The sequence below is a fragment of the Eptatretus burgeri genome, chromosome 8 (assembly GCF_056783735.1).
Source record: "Eptatretus burgeri isolate ZD-2024b chromosome 8, Ebu_testis_v1, whole genome shotgun sequence".
In the NCBI taxonomy this organism is placed as follows: domain Eukaryota; kingdom Metazoa; phylum Chordata; class Myxini; order Myxiniformes; family Myxinidae; genus Eptatretus; species Eptatretus burgeri.
The window spans coordinates 22,970,190-22,995,782 of record NC_140968.1 but is presented as its reverse complement, the minus strand read 5'-3'; the positions used below and the strand labels follow the sequence as shown (position 1 = coordinate 22,995,782).

The window sequence follows — 25,593 nt, the reverse complement described above, 5'->3', positions numbered from 1 at the left end:
GAAGGGTGATCATCAGGACTGCAACAACGACCAAGAGGTGACACTGCTCTCAGTGCCGGGCAAGGTCTTTGCTCGGATAATTATTGATAGGGTTCACCACCATCTGCTTGAGCACCAGCGTCCAGAGCAGTCAGGCTTTACACCAAAGAGGTCAAGGATTTTACCGTATCCTTGCCCTTCGGGTCCTCAACAAACGCAGACGAGAGTTTCGGCAGGGGCTGCATGCAGCCTATGTTGATCTCTGTAAAGCGTTCGATTCAGTGAATCGGGATGTGCTTTGGAGGATTCTTGGTCTTCGTGGAGTGCCACCAAAATTGATCGATCTGATGTCTGAACTCTAATCTGGTACTGAGAGTGCTGTGAGATGTGGTGGTACCATCTCTGACTTATGTACAGTTGTTACTGGAGTTTGTCAGGGGTGTGTACTGGCCCCCACACTTTTCACCACTTGTATGGACTGGATTGTGGGGAGGATGTTGGAGAGATCAAGCTGCGGTGCATCGTTTGGGAATGTCAAGATCTCTGACCTTCATTGCACAGATGATGCAGTCATCTTTGCAGAGATTCTAGATATCCTTTTGGGGGCCCTCGAGGTGCTGAATGAGGAGTCAGAGCCACTGGGATTACGGGTTTCCTGGGTCAAAACTAAGATCCAGTCTTTCAATGACACCTTGGATGCTGCTATCCTGTCTGTACCTGTTTTGTGGCAAGGTTGTTGAGGTTACGGAGAGATTCACTTACCTTTGCAGTGATATTCATATTTCTGCTGGCTGTGAGCCACAATGTCAACAGATGTCTGGGTCGGGCCTGGGGGGTCATGGATTCACTTGATTAGGGGTGTGGCGCTGCTGGTACCTGTGAGGGAGGACGAAAGTCCGAGTCTTCAGGTCCTTGGTGCTTCCAGTCTTGCTCTGTGGATGTGAGACTTGGACTCTGACCAAGGATCGGAGATGGAGACTTGATTTCTTTGGTAGCAGGTCTCTTCGGAGAATCCTTGGCTATCGCTGGTCATACTTTGTGTCCAACGAGCAGTTGCTGAGAGAGACTCGGATTAGATTTGTTACCTGCATAGTCCGTGAGCGTCAGCTGCGGCTGTTTGGACATGTGGCTCGTTTTCCTGACGCTGATCCTGCTCACCAGATTCTCTCAGCGAGGGAGCTTCGTGAGTGAAGGAGGCCAATGGGCTGACCACGTGCCTCGTGGCTGCAGCAGGTTGATCAACATCTCAAGGAGATAGGGGTGGGCCAGGCATCTGCCTGGGGGATGGCCAGATGGAGGCCCCTGGAGTTCTGGCGGAAAGTGGATGCAGTGAGGTGTTGCTCCGGCGCATGCTCGCATACCTGACCTGACCTGCTTCCATAACCATCTGGGGGGAGGGGGGGATTGTGATCTTTGTGCGAATGACTTGGTCACTGATGCTTCATAGCTGAAACGATGCGTTCCAGAAAATTTGTTACCCTGTTGCATACAGGGTGCTGTTGAAGCAGTAGTTCTGAGATACAATGTCTACACTTTAACAAAAATAAGATACCATAGTATCTTTAATGTGTCCGAGTGAATGCTATGTGATGAGATGGCAGTATAGCATGGAGGTATGCACGCTTACCTCCGGGATGTCTAGCCTGTGTTCGAATCTCGACCCAGCTATGAACTGTCATCCCGTTTTTTTCACAGGCAGGCAGAGGAATCAATGTGTGTACCTTACCTTCGACAGACGTTGAACTGGGTGTCCCATTCACCAGTATTAGTTGGTGGACATTAAAGATCCCACAATGTCACTTCCTGAAGAGTCGGTGAACTCTCACTGGCAGCCTGAACAAATTCCAAATTTCTGCTCTAACCTCGAGGGGGCACTGCATCAAGGCACTGCTGCACCCCTGTAAGAACTGTTGCTAACTTGTAGCCCCATTCTGCATCTGAAAGACAGCGAAGAGAGGGTGGGTTTAAGATTTCCTCTGAAGGATAGTGTTGTGGCAACACCCTGCTTATGATTTTTTTTTTTAAAGCAAACAAGCCATAATTAATTGTGTCCTTAATATGAGTTCCTTACAGGGAACTTTATCATCGGAGGAGGCTATGAGGCTCAGGCCACACCAACTGATTTATTCCAATGTGATGCAACTGCATGGTCATGGAATAATTATGGGGAATAGTGACAAGTTTTCGCACGTACAATTCACGAGGACACACCGAGCGATGCCTCTAGACTGACAGTCGTACCTTGCCAGAAAACCAAGAAGGCAATTAATGATTAGTCCCTCTGGCATGTGTATTTAATGTGCAGGACCATAACAAAAGAACAATACAATGTCACTGTCAGAATTGTCTTGCAATTTTGGAGGTTTTGCTACTCAGGCGGAGGCGATGAGGTCGTAGTAATAAGGGGAAGCTGTGAATCCGACCATGGCTTCTGCGGCCTGCACACCAACGGGCTTCGGATAATTTATGCCAGGATTGGAGGCAGAAGACTTCCCCTCGTTTTCACTTAGGGCCTTATTTTTAGAAATACAATTAAAATAGCCTTTGAATTTAATATCATACAAAGCAGGTTTTTTTTTCCCCCTTCAATCGCCAAATAAGCTCATCCTCGTGTTCTTCAGTCCAGAAGTTCTCCATTTTTGTTTTGGAAGAAAGCGTAAGGCATTGGTGCTTGCTCTGATTGGCTCAGCGGGGCTCAAAGCATCCAGTTGCATCAAGAGGGCATCCACACCAGCGGAAAATAGGAACTATGACGCGCCGGGGCATGAAGAGACGTGATTTTAGACGACAAACCATCCACATGCACCAACGGATCATCCACAAGAAGACCGTCCAGTTGCGTCGCTTTGGAGGAAATCGGTCGGTGTAATCAAGCTCATCGACTGACCAAGCACGCACAAAAGTTGTTCGAAACGATGGTTGGTTGTCCGTGCTCTATCCTTTTTAAATGCTGAGCGTCAAGCGAGGAAGCAGGCCGGACAAGATTTTTTTTGAAATCTTTGGTCAGACTCGGCTGGTGTTTGAACCGCCGACGTCCCAGACTCTGAGCAGACACTCCAACGTTGCACTGCCAAGATTGGTCGAAGGCAATGCCAGGACTCGGTGAGTGTGTTTTTCACTTAGGTACGAATCCACACGGATTACAACAACAGTAAGTGATGTTGATGACTCAGCGTTGCATGAACAAAGGAGATGCAGGGTAATTTTGCCCTTCAGAAAACATGTTAAGCAGGCCATCCTGTGAGGTCTCGTCCCTTAAATGTACATCATAAAAAGTTTTCACATTGAACTCACCATTTAATGTTGAAACACGTCGAAATGCTGAATGCCATCGGATATAATACAACATTTCACAAAACCAACCGTATTTAACACCAGCATCACGGAGAACGTTCTATTTTAAAACTTGAAATACTGCTGACTGTTTGATAAACATTTGAACGAATTGATCAATAAAGAGTTTAAAAATGGTGAAGAATTTTCGGGAGTGGGATGAAAAAAAACAAATCAAGATTTCATTACCTCCGCCACCAAAGGTGGAAGGAGGTTATGTTTTCATTTTTGGTGAAGTTTTCAAACTGAGTAGATTTTAGTGAAGGTCCATAAGATCCAACGACTAGAATTTTAAAAGTGATTCTTCACCATTGAGAGAGATAGGGCCAAAGACGATATACAGCACGATATCTCAAAAAGTTATTGGACCCAATATGTTCTCCTGGATCAGGCATTGTGTGGTGGAGGAATGCGCTCTACCATGTGCCCTTCCAGTTCTTTAAGGCTTCACTCATCATAACTGAAGTCCTTAAATAATAATTTCTTCTTCTCCAACTTTGCTTCCTAATCTGTCCCAGTAGTCCAACGCTGTGTGTTCATCAGGATGGTGCAAAGGTAGCAAACGCCTTTGCAATGTCTAGTCTGGGTTTGATTCTCGACCCAACTATAAACGGTCGGACTGGTGCTTCGCAGGCAGGGGCCTTGCACCAATGAGTACACCTTCCTTCAGATGGACGTTAAGTCAAGACTCCTCTGCTAGCCCACCCAGCCTTAACCGGTTCACGTTAAAGATCCCATTGTGTCTTTCGACACGAAGTATGAGTTATCGCCAGCACTCCAGCCGGAAAAAAATTAAAGGGATAACAGCAGCAAGCACAGCCACATCTCAATAAAGCCCAGCCACACCACAGCCGCATCAAAGTCTGATATGCATTCACCAACAATGGCTGAATATGTCCTTCTGTCTGATTTTGCACTCAGAAAAAAGCTCAAGTGAGGTTCTCATCACATTGTCAAGGGGGCAATAGTTGGTTTATCCTGAACCTCAACAACAACTGATTGAGGTGTTTCTCCAGACATTTTCCATGCTTTGTTTTTTAAGACCGTCTTGTACCTCGTTGATAAGATTTTGATTTGTCTTCTCAAAATCAACTTCACTCTTGGCTGCCTGATCTTCTCATCACTCGACCAGCAGTTAGCTTTGTTTCCTTTGTGATCCTTCCTGGAAACTGGTATCTCTAAGGCAATTCCCTTCTTACTTAACCTCTTCATGTCCTATTGTTTACCCCTATAACACGATCTGTGATTGCTTCCATGTCTTCTGTCATAGACCGGAAAGAAATCTGGCCAAAAACACAAGTAACATCCAACCTGGGAAGTCTCATTCCCCTACTTTGCATCCCGAAAAGATTGCTTGGAAAACCTTCATAAGAGGGACGTTCAAAAAGTTATACGAGCGAGTTACGCACAATAGTACAACATATGGCAACGTTTAATTATTTTAAAAAACAAAAATAACATGTATTAATATAATATAAGTGAGTGAGCAGTTATAAAGAAAATATTTACATATATATATATATATATATATATATATATATATATATATATATATATATATATATATATATGAAATCTCTATCTCCACTGTCACTCACTCATATTAATATTTAGTACTTTCTCGGTGGGCTAGAAAGTTGAAACTTGGTATGCATGTAGCTCCGAGCCACGATTACAGAAGAAAATCACAAGATTGTCTGTAAATGTCAGTGAATGACAATATCCAACAAACGTTGGCTGGTGGAGCATTGCTCCCTCAATCGGGATAGGGGCAGAGCTTGGACTGTGCCTGTGGCAGGTCACTCTCTCAGTCGGGATCGGGGTGGAGCTTGTACTGTGACGGTGGCAGGTCACTCTCCCAGCCGGGATTGGGGCGGAGCTTGAACTGTGCCGGTGGCAGGTCACTCTCTCAGTCGGGATCGGGGCAGAGCTCAGATTGTGCCGGTGGCAGGTCACTCTCTCAGTCGGGATCGGAGTGGAGCTTGGACTGTGCCGGTGGCAAGTCACTCTCTCAGTCAAGATAGGAGTGGAGCTTGGACTGTGTCGGTGGCAGGTCACTCTCTCAGTTGGGATCGGGGTGGAGCTTGGACTGTGCCGGTGGTAGGTCACTCTCTCAGTCAGGATAGGGGTGGAGCTTGGACTGTGTCGGTGGCAGGTCACTCTCTCAGTTGGGATCGGGGTGGAGCTTGGACTGTGCCGGTGGTAGGTCACTCTCTCAGTCAGGATAGGGGTGGAGCTTGGACTGTGTCGGTGGCAGGTCACTCTCTCAGTTGGGATCAGGGTGGAGCTTGGACTGTGCCGGTGGTAGGTCACTCTCTCAGTCAGGATAGGGGTGGAGCTTGGACTGTGTCGGTGGCAGGTCACTCTCTCAGTCGGGATCAGGGTGGAGCTTGGACTGTGCCGGTGGCAGGTCACTCTCTCAGTCAGGATAGGGGTGGAGCTTGGACTGTGTCGGTGGTAGGTCACTCTCTCAGTTGGGATCGGGGTGGAGCTTGGACTGTGCCGGTAGTAGGTCACTCTCTCAGTCAGGATAGGCGTGGAGCTTGGACTGTGTCGGTGGCAGGTCACTCTCTCAGTTGGGATCGGGGTGGAGCTTGGACTGTGCCGGTGGCAGGTCACTCTCTCAGTCGGGATAGGGGCGGAGCTTGAACTGTGCATAAATATAAACCTAAAACTGCTCACTTCTTCTTCATTTAATTTTTGTTGACATCTTCTTCAATCTCCAATGTTGGCATAAAGGGATTAAGGTGGCTGGTTTATGATCTTAGGGTGTTGAGTTTGAGTCCCTGTTGCTATTCAATTAACACCAGGTGGGATTGACTCAGTCTGTCAATGAAATGAGTACCAGCGCACTGGTAATAGAGGGCACTGCATCAGCGGCACCCCCAGAAAACGATGCAACCAGAGTCTGCACACGATAATTGATTTCTTTATCTGCTTGTATAATGCAAGTGCAGTCCACTGGTACTGTTATGAGTAGTATATTATCTAAAGAATGAATAGGAGAATGTTCGAAGGCACAGAGATATAAATTTCTTCATACTTTTTTTGGTGTGTCGCGGACTATTGTGAGTATCTCGTTTGTCGAACTATTTGAACGCCTGACATATTACATTTCCTTGATGAATCCTTGGAGGAAATCTGGAGACTGGAGCTTCTTAGTGGAACATTTAGCCGTTAATTAGTCTTGCACTGAGCACGTTTTTAAGCTTGCCTCTCAAGCCAGAGTTGACTCTGCATCCGTCATCTTTCAAGACAATTCCTCAGATACTTGCAGACGACAAGGCATCGCCACTCAAATTTACACTCGTATTCACCAGGTGAGATTTGTCAAACGTATCCCAAGTGCTCAGCCTAAGTGGCCATTTTACCTTTACCTAGTCTGGTGCATATCCTATCTGCTCCGAGTTTGCAGCTGCATTGGTTGCATGTTTTTCAGGCCTGCTGTACCAGCTGTAAAGAAAGGATGTGACTTTCTGGTGAGACGACAGATGGTGTGTGGCGGCTGGGGAGAGGATTTTGAATCGTGTGAACAGCGGAATTACATCCAAAGCCAAGAGGCTCAAGTGCACTGCACGGCATGGGCCTTACTGGGTCTCATGGCAGCCAGGTGTGTACAGTACGTGATTATATTTCGGCATAATCTTTTGAAAGGTTAATATATTTCACACTATATTTACACGGACACTTTATGTCATTGATACCAGGTTTGCACCATTTCGTGCATTTCCACGAGTGCATGGTACACAAGCCTAATGATTCGTATGTTGTTAAGTGAACTGCCTCAGAAAGCCTGGTGTGGGCTTCCTGGTTAGGGTGGATGGCTTAGGATCTTCGGGTCCTGATTGAAGCCCTGTTGGCTGCTGAATTAACCCCAGGTGGGGTTGACTCAGCCTGTCAACCTTCTGAAGTCAGCAAAATGAGCGCCAGTGTACTTATATGGGGTCACAGCATCAATGGAACAGCTGTGCTTCCAAGAAATGATAGCTACCCTAGCAGCCAAGCTGCCATAAGCAAGAACAGAACTGAACTGCCTCATACAGGTGCTTTTGATTTGATGTAAATAATATTATGCTGATTATTATGAATGGACAATGTAAACACATTGCTGGGTCAAAAGTTATTGAAATCTCAGCAGCAAATGAGAAATCTGACCTGGAAATTGTTCAATATACAAGTTTTATTGTTTAACAGGAAGATATCGAGGAAGTGAAAAGGAAAAGTCCCGAGGTCGTGTGTAGTGCCAGCACGTACCTAATAGGGTCTGGAGATGGTGGCACTGACGAAGCAGCAACAACAGAGGCTGCAGGCCAGTGAGAACATTTGGGTCAGGAAGATTGTAGAAGTGAGAACGGTGGATAGAATGAGGATGGACAGACTGAGGGAGGAGATCAGTGTTTTGATGAGCTTGGTAGGAAGATTTGTAAAGTGGCAGCTGAAATGGGCAGGGCACCTGGAGTGGATGGAAGAAGATAGACCTCCGAAGAGTGCAGATATGTCGGAGAAAGTTGGGGGAGACCGCAGTTGAGATGGGAGAATTGTGTCAAGATGGATGTCAGAAAGGTGGAGATGGATGGATGGTCATAAGAGAGCAGTGGAGGAGTGTTGTGGACAGAGCGAATCAGAAGTTCAGCACCAGTCAGCCTCACCCCCACCAATATAAATGGATTTTGAGGATGAGCATTGTCACGTCGACGGGTCTGATTAATGTGATCCGTCACGCCGGGGATTTGTACAACCCATGAAGATCGCCAAACTAACCAAATTTACACCGCAGTCATGAACCAACCATATGACTTCCCTCAAGGATCGCTCAAATACAAGCGTAATTTGGCGGCTTTGCACACGAGAAGGCAGAAGTCAGGAAGACGTTTCTTTTGGTTAAAATGTTTATTTAATGCAATGAATGCAAAGGGGGGGGGGGACACAAGACGTGAATAATTGAATGGAATGAATCAGCCGGTCAAGAGGCAAACAAATTCCTGCTTTACATGAACTTGATACACAAATGGAACGACAACTAAAACTCCAATCTATGGCACCAGAATTTGTGTACCGACGTTTATTTTTAAACCACAAGGACCACTCTCTAGAGTCTAGACCCTACATTGGCTACCAGCTGCCATTGGGTAGCACAGTCTTCCAGGCTGTCCTGCCCCTCTCCAGGGCTCTATGACTCACTATAATGCCCTGGCCTGTCGTCCTCTGGCCAAATGGCCTATGATGTCTCCATTTAAACCACAAAGTCCTTTAAACGTTCCTTTGTGCCCACAAGTCTCCCACCTGGCCTCGTCTGTACAGAAGATCTTACAAGATTACACTCACCTACTTCTCGGAACACATATTACGTACCACTCATCTCTGACAGATCCATAATACAGGTGTAACCTACTCAAGCACATGGACCAAGCTAAATTAACACATTCTCGCCGTCGGTCCCTCCTCTACCCCCTTCCACAGATTTAATTAAACTGGTTGAACATTTTTGTGTGAACAAGAAATATGTGCACTGTGTGTACCATGGTGTACATGAAATGTATCTTACACGTCCAACAACATTCTGGTGCAAGCGCACTGTTTCTCTTTTATTACTTTTATGTTTACAGAGCCTAAGCTTTGTGGAGGATCTGCAAACAAATCACACACACATGAAACAACACCAGACTTCACTTCAGACAAACACAGCTGGAAGGGACATAACTTACTGAGGCACTGTGGGTACCTGCTACACCTTCTTTATGACGTCATTTTACTCTCCACACTCGGACAATTATAGAGAAATTTTCTCCTTCCCAAGGATGCCAATCCATCGGGTTTGTCCGTGCTCCATCCTGTAAATGTTGTGTCAAGCTTGGAGGCAGCACGTATAACTCGACGAGGGTTGGAATCGAACTGCTGACCTCCTAGACTCTTTATTTTTTATTCCTTCCTCACAAACCATCAGATTAGCTTCCATCCAGTCACTCGCCACTGGACATCCTGTTGCTCTCGAAGAAGAGAGATTTAGGCAAGAAGATCATAATCCCTTTAAAATTACCAAGCACAGATGAGCAAGATGAGGTGCAGTTGAGGATGTGTCATGAACAATGAAACAATGGAAAATGTGTGTAATGGAAACTTTGGGATCAAATTGGTTACTTGGTTTAAACAACCCGAGGTAGAGGGAGGTGCGCATGCACAGGAGCTAGATAGATGGGCTTGGTTGAACATGAAGCTTTTGGGGGAAACTTCTGAATAAAGGCCTAACTTTTGATGGACAACCTGTTCAGGAAAAAGTCGCATGTCATAGATTTTGTTCTTATCCTGTAAGAAGCAGTGTGACATAAAAGAGGAACCATCTTGGTGAAAGATGGGACCATCTACATTGTTGGAAGTTGGATACCTTGTGAGGTTGCTGTACTACTGATTTTTAAAAACCTCCTGGATTGGTTAAATGAAAAAAAACAAAAAAAACAGCTTCGATGCGAGATGCAAGCTGACTTGTGCTCCATGCCGTTGCGCTTTCAGGTATCCACACGTTGAGGTTTTGGAAAGAGGGGTTCGGTGCCTGATGGAAATGCAACTTGCAAATGGCGATTGGCCACAGGTAAGTGGAAAAGAACTGGGATCGTGAGCTTATTGTAAGGTTGTTATTGTTTGGAAATAACAGATTGCAACGTTGGATAAAAACAACAACAATGAGGTAACCTACGTAAATTGACTACAGTAATACCCCGGTATTACGCCGTCACAAATACGTCGTCACATTATTAATACCACTTCTTAACTTGCGTCGTCTCAACTCACACTTACATCGTTTCAAAAGCCATACCCTTTCTTCTCGAGCGTTTTCAGAACTTACAAGATTGATAAAGACGCCAGAAGACATCTCTGAAGTACCAAACCAGGAGATCGCAAAATCGCCGAAAGAACGACCGTACTTTGCGTCGCACATCAATAAATGGACTGTACTGTAGATTGGCTAAGAGGCGTTGGAAAAGTGTTACTGAAGAAGTGAAATTAGATGTTATTCATCAAATGGATTAATGGATTGCCGGGTTATTTAGTTTTCCTCCGATTGATAAATATACCGACGTTCATTGAGAAGGACGAAGGAAGAAGACGACGTACGACCGACTTCAATCACTTCTTGAAGAGGTTTATTTTTATTTAAATGTCTGGTAATTGTTTTTTTTAATTTTACTTCTACGTCGGTGTACTTGAATATAACTGTCATGAATCAAAAATAAGGGTAATATCATAGTTAAAAGGCAAAATATAATACCTGAAGTAGCAACATGAGAAACGCATCCCCTGCTTATTCCATTATGTCCAGGCGGTGTTTGCCTCTGTTTGCCTCATTATGTCCGGGCAGGTGGTGTCTGCGTTCAATTATTATGAGAAAAATTTTGATTTTCGTGGTTTCAATATTTGTCGCATTTTTCAGGGATGCATCCCCGACGTAAACGGGGTCTGACAGGACTCAGACACCCAAATTAGGGAAGCGTGTCATCTACATTCCACGTCATATTGTTGCGGGGCCGGGCGTCGGCAGTGAGCACGACCGCTAGATGGAGCAACAGAGTCGGCTCGACCGATCGCCCGGAATTTACATCGTACCTTTTCGGAAAACTCCGGAAAAGTACGGGTCCCTTATTGGACCGAAGTTCACCAATAGACAGACCACGTGGGGTGGGGTCGAATGCCAATTTCAATTTACCTAAATACCCATGTGGTCCAACCTACTGGGGAAATTCACCCTCGACGGCACCCGTACGGAACGAGCCGCTTAGCGTATTCGAACCGTGTGCGATCCGAGCGGTTTGATTGCCGAGATCCGTCGGTCCCAAATATCCCGTGACAACGGCAACGGCCTGGCTAATTACCCAACACGCAGCACGCGAAGTCAATGAAGGAAGAGACACGAACGAGCTGAAACATTTAACAATCGGGGTATTTATTTACAATAATGATTGGGGAACGAGGGAAGCACGCAAGAGCAGAGTAAAACCGATTATTAATAAATCCACGTATATACAAGCAAAAAAAACACATACAATTTACTACTTATCTGACTGGCGCCACAAACACACACATGCACAGACCCAAAATGATCGGACCGAATGGTCTTTATTGAGGCCTATTTCTGACCTGTCCGCCTCGTGCGGTCTTCAAGGACCAGGTCCTTGGGGCAGGACTGGACCCCCAGCACGATTCGGACGATCCAGGTGAACGAAGTCGGCAGGGCGAAGGCTGGCGGAAGAAGACCCTCTGCGGCACCAACTACTCCGTGCGCAGACGCTTTTTAACTCAATCACCCTGCGCGCAGATGATCACACTTCTTGCCAGCACCAGAACCAGAACCCATGCGCGCACTTCTTGGCAGGACCAGAACAACCGAACGCACAGACCGCGACTATAATTATATCTCCCTTTTTCGGGGGTGGGGGGGGCGCCTCCTCGTGACCCTCCCTCTCTCACTGGCTGGTTTTGGCGCGCAAAGTCGCTCTTCGTCTCTCTCACTGGCCAAAACGGGCGGCAAGCCCCTTGATTGGCCTGAGGGCATGGTGACGTCACTAGCCCTTTCCTCCTGTCGCGGGATCTGATTGGCTGGGCGACGGTCACCCCACTCATTGCACGCCGATTGGTCGAGGGCCGCCGCGCGGTTCTTCCTTGAACTCCGCCCACCATGATGTCGGCCAGATCGAGGCAAAGGAAGCGAAGTGACGGTGAGGGTGATGCGGTGTCGGCGGCGTTGATGTTGGGGGGTTTAAAAATAAAAGAAAAACCCTAACTATCAAAATAACTGCACAGCGCATGAACATTTAATTACCCATTAGACCAGGGACGGGACCCTCACTGGCAACATGTACTTACCGATATAACTGATCTGTAGGACCTGTATGTTGTGTGCTCATGGCTTCCAGATTCGCAACAATATTACGTTTGCAAAGGAGGGTACGTGAAGGTAGGATAAATTGAGAAAAGGAAAAGTAATATGGTGTGTATGAAAAGAATGTGGATAGGTGAGTCGTGGAGGAAGAGGGAGAAAAAGGAAAGGACGTTGGGAGGAGAAGTGAGCATAAGGAGAGTAGGGGAAAGGGGGCATATAGTGCATGGGGGTTGCTTGCGTGGTATTAGGTGGTTTATTCGTGCTTTATTTATGTTCCTAACTGAATTATATAAATTCCTAAACTTCGTCATTGTCAAAAAATTTTTTTGCAGACATTGAGGCTCAGAGGAGAGTTTCATTCCTGATTCGACGATAAACTGTCATCCGTGTCCTTCGGAGGGGACGTTCAGCCGGTTGTGCTGCCTGCTCGCGTTCACTTGTGGATGTTAAAGAGTCGGCCATTTAGTGCTGACGCCCTGGCCAAAGTCGACATTCCAGCTTTGGTTCAGGGATGCTTCATTAGCAATTTATAAATATAATAGTTTCCTGTTCAAGGTAAATTGTCAACCCTGGAAATGTTCAGTTCTTGTCCCGCGAAGAGGCATCAGGGATGCTCATGATGTTGGCAAAACAGTGGCAACATTTTCACAGAAGTTATACTGTTCACTTTCAGTGAAACAATGCATGCCTTGTCATTACATCTTGCTGCTATGATATCAATCAATTGAATTGGGATTTTAACATGCAGGATCAACAAGCGATAGAATTAAACAAGACCGAATGATTGACGCCTAGAGGATCGGTCTTGCTGTTGTGTGTACAGGGTAACATTGCGGGGGTGTTTAACAAGACCTGTGCCATCAGCTACACCAACTACAAGAACATATTTCCCATTTGGGTCCTTGGACGCTTTGCAAGGCTCTACCCCCGTTCCACCATTGCCGGGAAGATCACGATCTGAAACGACCTTTGCTTTGCTGTTTTACATTCTGTTAGAACTCTTATTCACATCTTCGGTGGCTTAAATCAACACAGCTGTAACAAGCATTTTGAAAACATTTGATTTCAATGTAACCTTCAGTGTTGTGATTGGCTTTATACAAGCATGTTTTGATTCGTAGGTTAAACGAGAGACATGGAGATCACAAGGTAGTATATCATGCACCACTATCCGTAAGGGGCATTCCCAAGTGGTCACAGGAACTTGCAAAAATAAACATCACAGAGCTAGATATCTTGTTGTATTACAAATCACAAAAACTCAACATGGGAAGCAGACAAGCATTTTGCGTGCCATCCTTGAATACGTGTTTCTGCCTTCGTGCTTCATCAGCTTAAATGCATGTTTACTAAGGGGGAGGTGTTTGCTTTGTAATAACACCAGCAAATACCACCTGTCGCTTCCCTGATGGGAATACTAAAAGGATGGTGGGGGGGGGGAGAGAGAGAGAGAGAGGGGGGAGAGTGAAGAGGTGGAAGGGGAAAAAAGAGGAAGGAGGGGGAGCGAGGAGGGGTAGGGGAAAGGAAGACAGTGAGAGGAAACGAAGACTGACACGCGGTGGAGTGTTAATTACGATTCATACTGTCTCATGAAAATGATTCTGCATCGAATAACAGTGAAGGTGGAAACAAAATAATGTCGAATCCATTTTCTACCCGTCATACTATGGACACGTCTGTACGCAAAACTTGCCGGATGCATCCAGAGTCAAGCCATCTGGACACAAACACTGCTCGGACACATCCAAAGACAAACTCCTGTCCAGAGAAAACTCCAATCTGGACACATCTGGAGACAAACTCCCATCCAGAGACAAACTCCCGTCCGGACACGTCTGGATAAAAACTCCCGTCCGGACACGTCTGGATACAAACTCCTGTCCGGACACGTCTGGATACAAACTCCCGTCTGAACATAAATACCTCCCGGACGCATCCAGAGCCTAGCTGTCTGGAGACAACACCGCTTGGATGCATCTGGAGACAAACACCACCTGGATGCTTCCAGAGACAAACACCGCCCGGACCTAAATACCGCCCAGACACGCTCAGAGACAAACACTGCCCGGACGCTTCTGGAGTCAAGCTGCCCAGAGACAAACTCCCGTCTGGACACGTCTGGAGATAAACTCCTGTCTGGACACGTCCAGAGACAAACTCTCGTCCAGACATAAATACCGCCCGGATATGTTCGGAGATAAACACCGCCTGGACGCATCCAGAGCCTAGCTGTCTGGAGACAACACCGCTTGGATGCATCTGGAGACAAACACCACCTGGATGCTTCCAGAGACAAACACCGCCCGGACCTAAATACCGCCCAGACACGCTCAGAGACAAACACTGCCCGGACGCTTCTGGAGTCAAGCTGCCCAGAGACAAACTCCCGTCTGGACACGTCTGGAGATAAACTCCTGTCTGGACACGTCCAGAGACAAACTCTCGTCCAGACATAAATACCGCCCGGATATGTTCGGAGATAAACACCGCCTGGACGCATCCAGAGCCAAGCTGTCCAGAGACAAACACCCATCCGGACATGTCCGGAGATAAACTCCCGTCCGGACATAATTATAATAACACGAGTTCCCTTTCAAGGAACTTCAACACAGGAGTAAGCTTCTTCCTCCACCTCTGCTGCTTCTTCTTGTTCTTTCATAGGCAGCACAGGCTGCTGGGTGGCATCAGTGGCTGGGGATATTGCTGTGATGCTGATGCAATGTTGGTTAGGGCAGGAATTTGTAATTTGTTCAGGGTACCGGCGATAGCTTGTCTCCTCTTCATGAAGGCAACTGTGGGGTCTTTAACGTCCACCAACTAATGCTGGCATATGGGCTTTCCGTTTAATGTCCAACTGAGGGATGACACACACGTTGATAAATTATCCTGTCTGCGGAACACCAGGGTGACAGTTTATAGCTTGGTCTGGATGCAAAACCAGGCTAGACAATTTAAAGGTGAGCGTGTGCACCTCTGGGCCATCTAGGCAGCCCAGGAGAAGGCCATTAGGCCCATCAAAGCCTGCTCTATTATTAGCGTTTTATGGTTGTTTGGTGTTTGTCCATGCTCTATCCTTTTTGAACGCTGAATGTCAAGGAAGGAATCAGCACTTGCCATTTTTAATGTCTTTGGTATGACTTTGGTATCAAACCACTGACCTCCAAGACCCAGAGTGGATGCTCTAACCACTTGGCCGCCGAGTCTGGTAAACCCTTTGTGACACCACCGAACAATTAATGAAAGCAAGAAGCAAAGTGAAACAAAATGCTCTCAGTGACATCATCAATCAAATCAAATTGGATCAGCCAAGAGGGAGAATCTCCAGGAGGTCATTAGCATGAATCACTCCCGAAATTGGGGTAGCGGTGAAATCATGGACACTTGTAAATGTTTATATCAGTCTTTGCCAGAAGGCAGTGCTGGTTTGGACCCAGCCCCCAAGTCTTCATCATGAGGCCAAAATGATTGATCTGAATCTTTTGAGTGGTAGGTGGGGGAAAGCCTTTCATCCTTGTTCTTGAAATGAAAACCATGAAAACTAGAAGGGCACTCGGAAGAGCGCATACCTCCGCCACGTAATGCCTGATCCATGAGAACATATCTGGCCCAACACATTTTTGATATATCGTGCTATGTATTAGTTTAGCCCGATCTCTCGACGGTGAAGAATCACTTTAAAAATTCTAGTCGTCGGATCTGGATCCGGATCTTCACCAAAATCGAATCAGTTCTTCCATGTCACACTCCGAACCTGTCCACAAAATTTCATCCGGATCCGTCTGCAACTTTTTGAGATATCTTGAACACAGACAGACAGAGAGAGGTAGAAACATAACCTCCTTCACCTTTAGTTGGTGGAGGTAACAAGGGTTCCAGATTACAAAAACCTTTAACTTCTTCAATATCTGACACAAATAGTAGAGGGAGCTCTCAACAGGATTAGTGTAAATAAGACTCGTGGTTAAAAACAATGGGTTAAATAAACAATGGGTTAAACAACAGGTTAAACAATGGGTTAAATAAACAATGGGTTAAATGATGTATTTATTTATTTATCAGTATTTTAGTTCACATGAATGGAGTGAACAGGCTTCTCTCCTTCCAGAGTGAACAATTGTTTTCAAACTTTCTTTGCAACACGATGATCATCACCGGTGACCTTCCTCAAGGAGCTGGCGGAATGACCTCGAGCTCGAGGTGTTCACATTCGCTTCTGAACTTCGAATCCTACCGGAGGTTCGAATCCCAACCCAGCTAATAAACCGTGGGTTGGAATCCCAACCCAGCTAATAAACCGTGGGTTGGAATCCCAACCCAGCTAATAAACCGTGGGTTGGAATCCCAACCCAGCTAATAAACCGTGGGTTCGAATCCCAACCCAGCTAATAAACCGTGGGTTCGAATCCCAACCCAGCTAATAAACCGTGGGTTCGAATCCCAACCCAGCTAATAAACCGTGGGTTCGAATCCCAACCCAGCTAATAAACCGTGGGTTCGAATCCCAACCCAGCTAATAAACCGTGGGTTCGAATCCCAACCCAGCTAATAAACCGTGGGTTCGAATCCCAACCCAGCTAATAAACCGTGGGTTCGAATCCCAACCCAGCTAATAAACCGGGGGTTCGAATCCCAACCCAGCTAATAAACCGTGGGTTCGAATCCCAACCCAGCTAATAAACCGTGGGTTCGAATCCTAACCCAGCTAATAAACCGTGGGTTCGAATCCCAACCCAGCTAATAAACCGTGGGTTCGAATCCCAACCCAGCTAATAAACTGTGGGTTTGAATCCCAACCCACATAATAAACCGTGGGTTCGAATCCCAACCCAGCTAATAAACCGTGGGTTCGAATCCCAACCCAGCTAATAAACCGTGGGTTCGAATCCCAACCCAGCTAATAAACTGTCACCCTGGTGTGTGTGTTCCATTACCAATCAGCTCGTCGAGCGGCTCGCTTGATTTTTACGCACTCCAACGGAACGGCTGACTTGGTAAGCGGTAGTAAGCTGATTGGTGGATTGATAAGGACCACCTTACTGGTGGTGGAGTCGGTGTTCGATGAAATGATGACGCAACAACATTTTTTTCAAATGCATGAGAGTTTTTTTTGTCTCTATTTCGCATCGTCCTGAGATCAATTAACTGTCTTTGAATTGATTTAAAAACTGAACCCCCCTCCAACTGGTAACGAACCAACGATCCTGGATCCAGATCGGAGCTAAAACTGAAGGTTGATTCCGAGTGGCGTTGATAGAGTTGAGGAAGTGTTCGCCAAGTCGATTCCCTCCGATGTCAAAGGTCCGAAGTATCAGGTGTTGTTGGTATATCCGAGGTGCATGGTATCGGTGAGGGGATTCCGTGACGTCATTTGAGGGATTCCAATCTTTCTCTTATTTGTTTATTTTTTTATTATTATTATTTAATTTAAGGCAAGGCCACGTGTCGTGCGCATGCGCAGTGGTTTTTATGTGTGTTCCGTGAGAAGAGGAAACAGGAAAACAAACAATCCGAGGAACCGACACGATGTTCCGACCTCTGATGAAGAAGATTGAAGTTGAGAGAAAGAGCTCTCCCGCTGGATTGTCCGGGACGATGGCACCGCAGGTTTTATTACTCACTTTCTTTGGATTCGTCTTCGTTTTTACTCGCCGTGTGGAAACAACCGACTACCGAGGATGGGGGTTAAACGAGGTCGATGCTCGGAGGGGTTTGTCAGCGATGTGAGTTATGGGGCAAGAAATGTACAACTGGGACGTGAACCGCCGGGCAGTCAGTCAGTCAGTCAGTCAGTCATTAGTGTCGAAAGGCATGTGTCGCCGAGCAGTCAGTCAGTCATTCACGTCGGGAGGTATGTGTCGCCGAGCAGTCAGTCAGTCAGTCAGTCATTAGTGTCGAAAGGCATGTGTCGCCGAGCAGTCAGTCAGTCATTCACGTCGGGAGGTATGTGTCGCTGGGTGGTCAATCAATTGGTCGCTTCAGGAGCTGTGCCGCCGGGCAGTCATTTTTGTCGGAAAGAGTGTGCTGCCAGGCAGGCAGTCAGTCGTGTCAGGAGACATGTGCTGCTGGGTAGTCAGTTTCTTCGGAAGGTATGAGCCGCCGGGCAGTCGGGAGGCGTGTCACTGGGCAAACATGCAGTCAGTCAGTCACTTCTGGAGGTGTGTCTTCAGTCATTCAGTCAGTTGCGTCGGGGCTCTGGGGGGGTTGTCCCGATGGGCAGTCAGTTACGTCGGGAGGCATGTGCCAACAGGCAGTCATTCGTGTCTGGAGGTGTGTGTCTTCAGTCATTCAGTCAGTTGCGTCGGGGCTCTGGGGGGGTTGTCCCGATGGGCAGTCAGTTACGTCGGGAGGCATGTGCCAACAGGCAGTCATTCGTGTCTGGAGGTGTGTGTCTTCAGTCATTCAGTCAGTTGCGTCGGGGCTCTGGGGGGGTTGTCCCGATGGGCAGTCAGTTACGTCGGGAGGCATGTGCCAACAGGCATGCAGTCAGTTGCATCAGGAGACGTGCTGCCGTGCAGTCAGTCGCGTCGGGAGGCATGCGCTGCTTGACAGTCGGTTTCTTCGGGAGGCGTGAGCCGCCGGGCAGTTGGGAGGCATGTGCCGTCGGGCAGGCAGGCGGTCGGTCGCGTTGGGATTCTGGGTGGTTTGTACCGCTGGGCAGTCAGTCACGCCAGGGGTGTGTGCAGCCGGGCAGTTGCGCTTCGGGTAATCGCACTGAGGACATGTGCCATGGGGCAGTCACGCCGTAGGCATGTGTTTATACCTCGACAGTCTACATTTTCTCAACTGACCACAACCCATGATGCTTGGATTCCAGGTTAAAATCTTCCAAATCAAAATGTGTTAATTTGTCTTTTATTTGGAAATACCCTTTTACAGCATGTTAAAATCCAGCATGACCTTTAAACAATGTGCAGTCAACCCCCCCTCCCCCCACTCCCCCCCAACCCTTACTCCCCCTTCCTTCCCCCAATATAAATCATTAAGAAAACATGTCTTTTTCTCGTACTGTTTTTGCAGTGTCCAGATGCCAAAGCAGAAAGTCAAGCAGAACAGCTCGCGTGCTCAGATCTTCCTGCAGAGGATGCGAGCGGAGAGGATGCAGGCTTTATCAAGGTCTGAACCTTGATTATTATTGTTGAACTTCCACAAAAAAGAGGCCTAATGACATCATCTTTTGTGGAAGTTCCTTACAAGGGAAGTATTATTATTACCCTCGCCGAAGGAGAGGGTATTGTGTTTGGCTCCGTTTGTTTGTCCCTCTGTCTATCTCTATCTGTCTGTCTGTTTGTTTGTTTGTCCGCACAGAACTTTTGTGTTTTTCTCCGCAACCGCTCGTCAGATTGAGACAAAATTTTCACCATAGGTGCGTCTACTCAAGTTGAAAGTTTCAATCATATGATGTCATAAGTCACGTGGTGTGGCAACCATGTTGGAAAAAAACTGAAAAACTTTGGACCTCTGTATCTCTAAAACCACACCAAGGCAAAAATTGAAACTCGGCACATGGCGAGTACTCATGAGGAATGTGTGATTTTTTTTTATTTAAAAAAAAATGATGTCATCGGTGTTTTTGTTATGATGTCATAATTGCATATGTGGAATGCTCCGTCTGATTAGTAGGAGAATTTCTGAGGGTCATCTTGGGATAAAATGGTCTACAGAAAAAAAATTGATCACGTCATCGATCACATGATTCGGCAGCCATTTACATATAAATATACAATTTTTTAAATTAATTTTTTTTTTGAATAAGGCTCACTTGGCTGTTCCTGGATGCGTTTGAGGGTAGAGGAGTAGCAGCTGAAATGTGAATCCTATCCAGGTTCCTCCTGATGACTTCATCTTTGCTTTTTTTTTTCTTGTTTGGGTACCTTCTGATGACTCCAATGCAGGACTGTACCTATTTGGTCTTCCGTTTGATTTGAATTCAATTTATTTTTAATCCCTCTCTAAATTCAATTGAATGATAATGAAAAACGTCATGGGTCAGGTGTCAGATCAAAGCGGGGGTTGCATCAAGCCGGCACGTCTCGGTACCCGGTCATCACTGCCAGCAGTTATAAAGTGACACTTGTAATGATGTCTCTTTTTAATTACAGAACACACCAGTACACAAACACCACACAAGACAAGTTCTGTGGAGGGTCTGCAATCTCTGGTTGCTCTTTTTCTTGTTTTCCTGTTATACTTACACATTGGTTGTTTTTTCATCACTAGTATTAAAAAAAAAAACACACACAAACCTGTTTTGTGTAATTAGAAATTGTGTGCAAATACTGTCTCCAAGGAAAGTGTAATTATATTTCAAATTAATTTTTAGCTCAGAGTTCAATGGATTGATTAATTTCTCTCCCCCCACTGCCCCCCCCCTAACCACACCCCTATCAGCGACTGGACTTTGGATCATTGAGGCGGTTTACCTCACCTGCCATGGGCTCCTTTTTTCGATCGCCATTCAGAGATTCTCCCGATGGATCTTCACCTCAGACGAATACGACACTTCAGACTCCCCAAGACATCCCGGATGTCCCAAGCCCCGTCGGAACGTTTGAGGAGGAAAATGAACTCGATGAAAATGAACTGGATGGTCTGGATCAAGAACAACTATTGAAAAGGCACTTGATGCTACAGAAGCGGTTCAGAGATCGCCACAAACTATACAAGGAGGTTTGTTCGAGGGATTGATCTTGTTGAGATGATTGTGAACAACGCCCAGGTGTTCTATTTTGGGTTAATATTCCTCTCGCTCATTGCTTTATTGCCTTCATCTTTGGGGTATTCCTTTTTTGTTTTATCACTCCTCGACGGCACTTTTGCTTCTGATCCCTGTATCACATCCTTCACGAACACTCCACCCTCCCTCTCTCCTGTCTTTCTCATTATTTCTGTTAACTTGATCCCAATATTTGTTTTCCCTTTGCTCATTTCATATCCATTATTCTCTGCTTGCTTCCTTGTGGTGCCTGCCATCTTCAATGAGCATCCATCTGTGCTTGTTGCAATTCTACTTAAGCTGTTAGTATTACTATAATGGCGAACAACTGCACATTAACAACAAGGACATTTGATGCACGAGGAGGCCGTTCGACCCATCGTGCCTGTGCCACACCAACACCAGATTGAATAAATCTGTCAAAATGACTTAATTTAATTGGGAGGGGGGGGGGGGTGTTGGGGGTGTGAGTGGAGATGAGAAAATTGTGGTGTGCTCAGGGATATCGCAAGGGTGCTTAAAAAAAAAGGGGGGGGGAGAACATTGTTGTTTTTTGTTTTTTTCTTTTGTAATATTTTTTGAGGATGGCTGAGGGACGTGGGCAAAGAACATACAACAACGACCACACACTATTCCTTGAGGAGACCCTCACAGACATGCACTCAGCACAGATGTACACAATCACTAATCCATACCCAAGTTACCTACAAGTCCTGCCAATATCTCTATACCCTTCTTTCTGCAATACTTCTAGATACCCACGTATGTTCTATCCAATTTCAACCTACCTACTGTTTCTGCTGCCACTACCTTTCCAGTGAGACCATTCCATGCATTGATTACTCTCTTTGAGTGTATAACCTTTACCTTGTTGCTGTCTTGACTCTCTTTATTCTTAGCCGATGACCCCTAGTCGTATCACTATGTATTCTGCTGAAGAACTCTTCTGCATTTATTTTGTCAATACTCTTCTTTGGTAATGGTAAAGTAAGGTAAGGCCTTTATTGGCTCTCTGGCCTCTTTGGTTAAAGTAAAGCCTTTATTGATAGTCATAGCTCCTGGCAGTAGAATGTAAAGTTAGAGCTTTTTTTCGACTTTATAATCTGCCTGGCAGGTCATTGGGGCTTATATGATGATGTTACTCATGGAAAGGAATGAATGAATATACATTTTTCTTTGTAAGTTTGGCTAAATACTTCAAGGTAGGTATATAGTTGACCACTTAGGTTTATTTGGCTGACCCGTGGCCAAATTTGACGATCAGTACGTACTATACTATCACATTTCCCAGTGGCCACATATCTACGATGTCAAACTTCCAGATCTGCATTTACTTGAGTCACTGAGGTTTGCATTTCGATTCCTAATCCCATCCATCCATCCATTGGGACCATACTCTGTGCAGAGCATTGGTGCTGCCTAAGCAGTCTCCTTGGCAATTGGGCACAATCCTGGACGGGTCGCCACTCCGACACAGGATACCAACATGCTGGCACTCATTTTGCCGACCTCGGAAGGATGACAGGCCGAGTTAACTCCACTTGGTATTAATTCAACAGCTGAGCGGGATTTGAACTCAGGGCCCGAGGATCCCAAGGCCACCACCCTAACCATTAAGTCAACACCAGGCATGACTCCTAATCCCACTAGCCTATAAATTGTTCTGTTAATTTTTAGACGTGTATTTCATGAAAGAGTACTCTGTCCTTTGGAGTGGATGTGAAGCCAACTGTCCCATCTGCTCACATTTGCTTGCAGTTGTTAAAAACCTATGTACCTTTCAAAAATAGAAGTGAAATTGCAAGTCGGCCATCTGGCCAAATTTTCACCGTCGTACCGCTAGCTAATTTTGCATTGCGAAACGAAAGATGTATTCAATGGATGGAAAGTGGCGTGTGAATGTAACGGGGTGCAATGATCGTCTTTACACAGCTGCTGACACTGAGTCAGGAACAACGCAGGGAAAAGGAGAAACTGCAGGTACGTGCGATATCCGAGTGAAGCACAATATATAATTGCTTGTTTTTTTTTGTTTTTTTTTTGCACAATTATACATTATGCTGGCAATAGTTTGCTGTCAAGAGCAATGTAATAATATAATTCTCATTTGTGGAAATGTAACTCATGTGTTCATTGCTAAGGGTACACCAGCTGGAAGTTTATCCAAATTTTTATCACATGGACAAACAATAATGCAACATGCATAACTTTGATATCAGGTGAATGTAACACTTATGGGATGTCAAGGCATGATTTTGTTTTTCTGCCATTTTCAGCTTGTGCACTTGCACATAAACGAAATCCAACCATAGCTTAACATTTTTCAACTCTTGATGTTTTTAAGATGTACAAACAAAGAGAAAGTCTTCTTTTCTTTTGGGGGAAGAGGAAGATGATTGGTTGAGTATTTGGATAGATTATTATAGACTGTATTTGTTAGTCTTGGCAAATATAAGACAAAATCTCAGCTGGAAAAGAGGTTTCATCACTAGCCATGGCATTGATGAAACCCCATATAAGGGTGTGTCTATGTGTGTGCAAGAGGGTAGCAGAATTGGACACCTGTCGTTGGGATAAGGAAAAGAAGTAAATGGAATATGGGATGCATTATTCAGTTGGAGAGTGTGGAAGGAGGGAGACAAAAAGAGAGATAGAGAAGGAGGAGGTTGGGAGGGGATAGGAATAACAGGATATGGAAGGTGATATATTCCCCTATTCAACTGCCCTGCTACACTCTGCCTTCATAACAGGTGTAATGATGTGAAAAAGATATGTAGATGCCTTCATTGAACATAATTGTAAACAGTTTTACAACATTTTAATAAAATAAAATAAAAATGTTTAAAAAAATGTGCTATCCTAACAAATGAGAGAGTTCAAAGAGCTCGATCAATAGGATTCCCTGGCATCCTAGAGCCGTGGTTTTTATCGATATAAACATACATGTATGCTTGTATGATGTAACAAGCTTCTGGTTGATACTCTACAACAAGAAACATCAGATTGATGAACCCAGTAGTTTCATGAATCTGATGGTGGTTGATTGAGGGCATAAATGTTCATTGCATGGCCCGCCAGCCCCTGGTGGCTCAAAGTGTGGCCGGTGATACACGAGTGTGAAAACACCCCATCATAATCCGCCATAAATGCTATCAAATTGAGACAATGATTTCAAATGAGTGTTACAATGCAAAGCATAAAAGTAACATAACGACATCAGTTGATGGCAGTTTACAGACAATTATGCTTGCAGCCCAAGTAACAATGAAGAAGAGTACGTGGGGGGGCAGAGCCAAATAGCAGCCATTACGGACTCCTGCAGGCGGTGTGGTGGCGTTCACACTGATGCCTTGTTGACCAAAGTGGCCCCTCTCTAAAAAATAGCGACGATCGCTGTTTTAGATTATCATCCGTAAGCTTGCTCCCATCATACAGCCCAACAGTTCATAGAACACGATACCCCATGCTGTGCAGTGTTCAAGTATATACTTCATTTTAAATAAAATAATGATTAAAAAAATTCCATAAGTTTTGCGCTATTGAAGCTGTGTTGTACATACACCACCGTATTTAATATGTCCAAGTACGTACTGCAAAACTGGAGATTTTCAGAAGCAATGAGAAGGCGATTTGTGCTCTTCAGTGTTCATTTATATAATTCAATTGAAAATGAATTAAGATTGTAAAAGTCATATAAATAAATTCCGGAATTTACCACCATTGATGCAGTTATCTATTACACCACCTTATCTAACGCATTATATTAGTTATTCGTGCCTGTTGTATGTGTCCTTTATGACGTCCGTAAAAACAGTAGGTTTCCTGTTTGGAATGATTTTAGTAACGAGTCTGAGGTTCCATTTGTTGAAGAATTTGTTGGTTTCCAAAAGAATGAAATTTTGTCGGTGAAGTAAATGGACAGAATTGATGGAATAATTTGTGGCTATAGTATTTTTTTAAAAATGTTTTTTTTACTTCTGGTAGGTGTGCAAACCAGCGACATTCAGATAAAACACCGCCCGTGAAACTTTATGCTTCTAATCGCTCACACAAGCCATTGTCAGAGCATTCTTTTGTACACCACACGTGCATAAAAAGATAGTGGAACCACTAGTGAGGTGTCCCAGGTTCCGTTTGTAAGTGAATTCATGGTAGCTCAGGCAGCAACGGCCCCCCTGGAAACCTGCTCAATACCCCCATGGGAGCCACCCTCCACTGTTTGAGAAACATTGGGTTAGAGCGTCCGCTGCAAGTCTGAGAGGTCGGCGGTTTGAACCCCATGCTGAGTCATACCAAAGATTAAAAAAAATGCTGCGTGCTGCTTCCTAGCTTGACTCTCAGCATTTAAAAAGATAGCGCATAGACAAATAGCCATAATTTGGCAATACCAGCACATGCTTTGATGGAACTACTGGCTTCCTCCTGCGTTGAAGTTCATTGTGACGATAAAGGGTTGCAGGTCATCTTTCCCAATTCACTACAGTGGTAGCGGTGCATTAGTCATGTTTGTTGAAAATTCAGCCCAAAAACTGAGGTTGCATCACACTATTTTAAAAGTGGTAAAGCATTAAAAAAAAAATTCTTTGCAGGAACAAGGCTCATGGAAGAGCAAGGTAGACCTGACAGTGGGACAAACATCAAGGGAATTATTGAACAGAAAAAGAGGAGAAAGAGAGAAGAAACTGAAACGAGCAAG

The 25,593-nt window shown here is 45.4% G+C and overlaps 2 protein-coding genes across 14 annotated transcripts in view; both read left to right on the top strand.

Moving 5' to 3' along the window:
- LSS (lanosterol synthase) overlaps positions 1-13,416 on the top strand; it is a 113,693-nt gene extending 100,277 nt beyond the window's left edge. For 10 of the 11 annotated variants that reach the window (XM_085891134.1, XM_085891130.1, XM_085891127.1 and 7 more), the window contains 3 exons: positions 6,752-6,922; positions 9,820-9,898; positions 13,008-13,416. In XM_085891134.1, coding sequence (XP_085747260.1) covers positions 6,752-6,922; positions 9,820-9,898; positions 13,008-13,145 — 388 coding nt within the window. In that variant the 3' untranslated portion in view covers positions 13,146-13,416. The other variant, XM_085891131.1, reaches the window with a different exon arrangement.
- Positions 13,417-17,617: 4,201 nt separating this feature from the next.
- Positions 17,618-25,593, top strand: part of LOC147021305 (uncharacterized) — a 64,511-nt gene continuing 56,535 nt past the window's right edge. For 2 of the 3 annotated variants that reach the window (XM_085891125.1, XM_085891124.1), the window contains exons 1-4: positions 17,619-17,788; positions 19,202-19,297; positions 20,573-20,851; positions 22,830-22,877. In XM_085891125.1, the coding sequence (XP_085747251.1) occupies positions 17,708-17,788; positions 19,202-19,297; positions 20,573-20,851; positions 22,830-22,877 (504 nt within the window). In that variant the 5' untranslated portion in view covers positions 17,619-17,707. Of the gene's footprint in view, positions 17,789-19,201; positions 19,298-20,572; positions 20,852-22,829; positions 22,878-25,593 lie in introns of all 3 variants that reach the window. The other variant, XR_015060747.1, reaches the window with a different exon arrangement.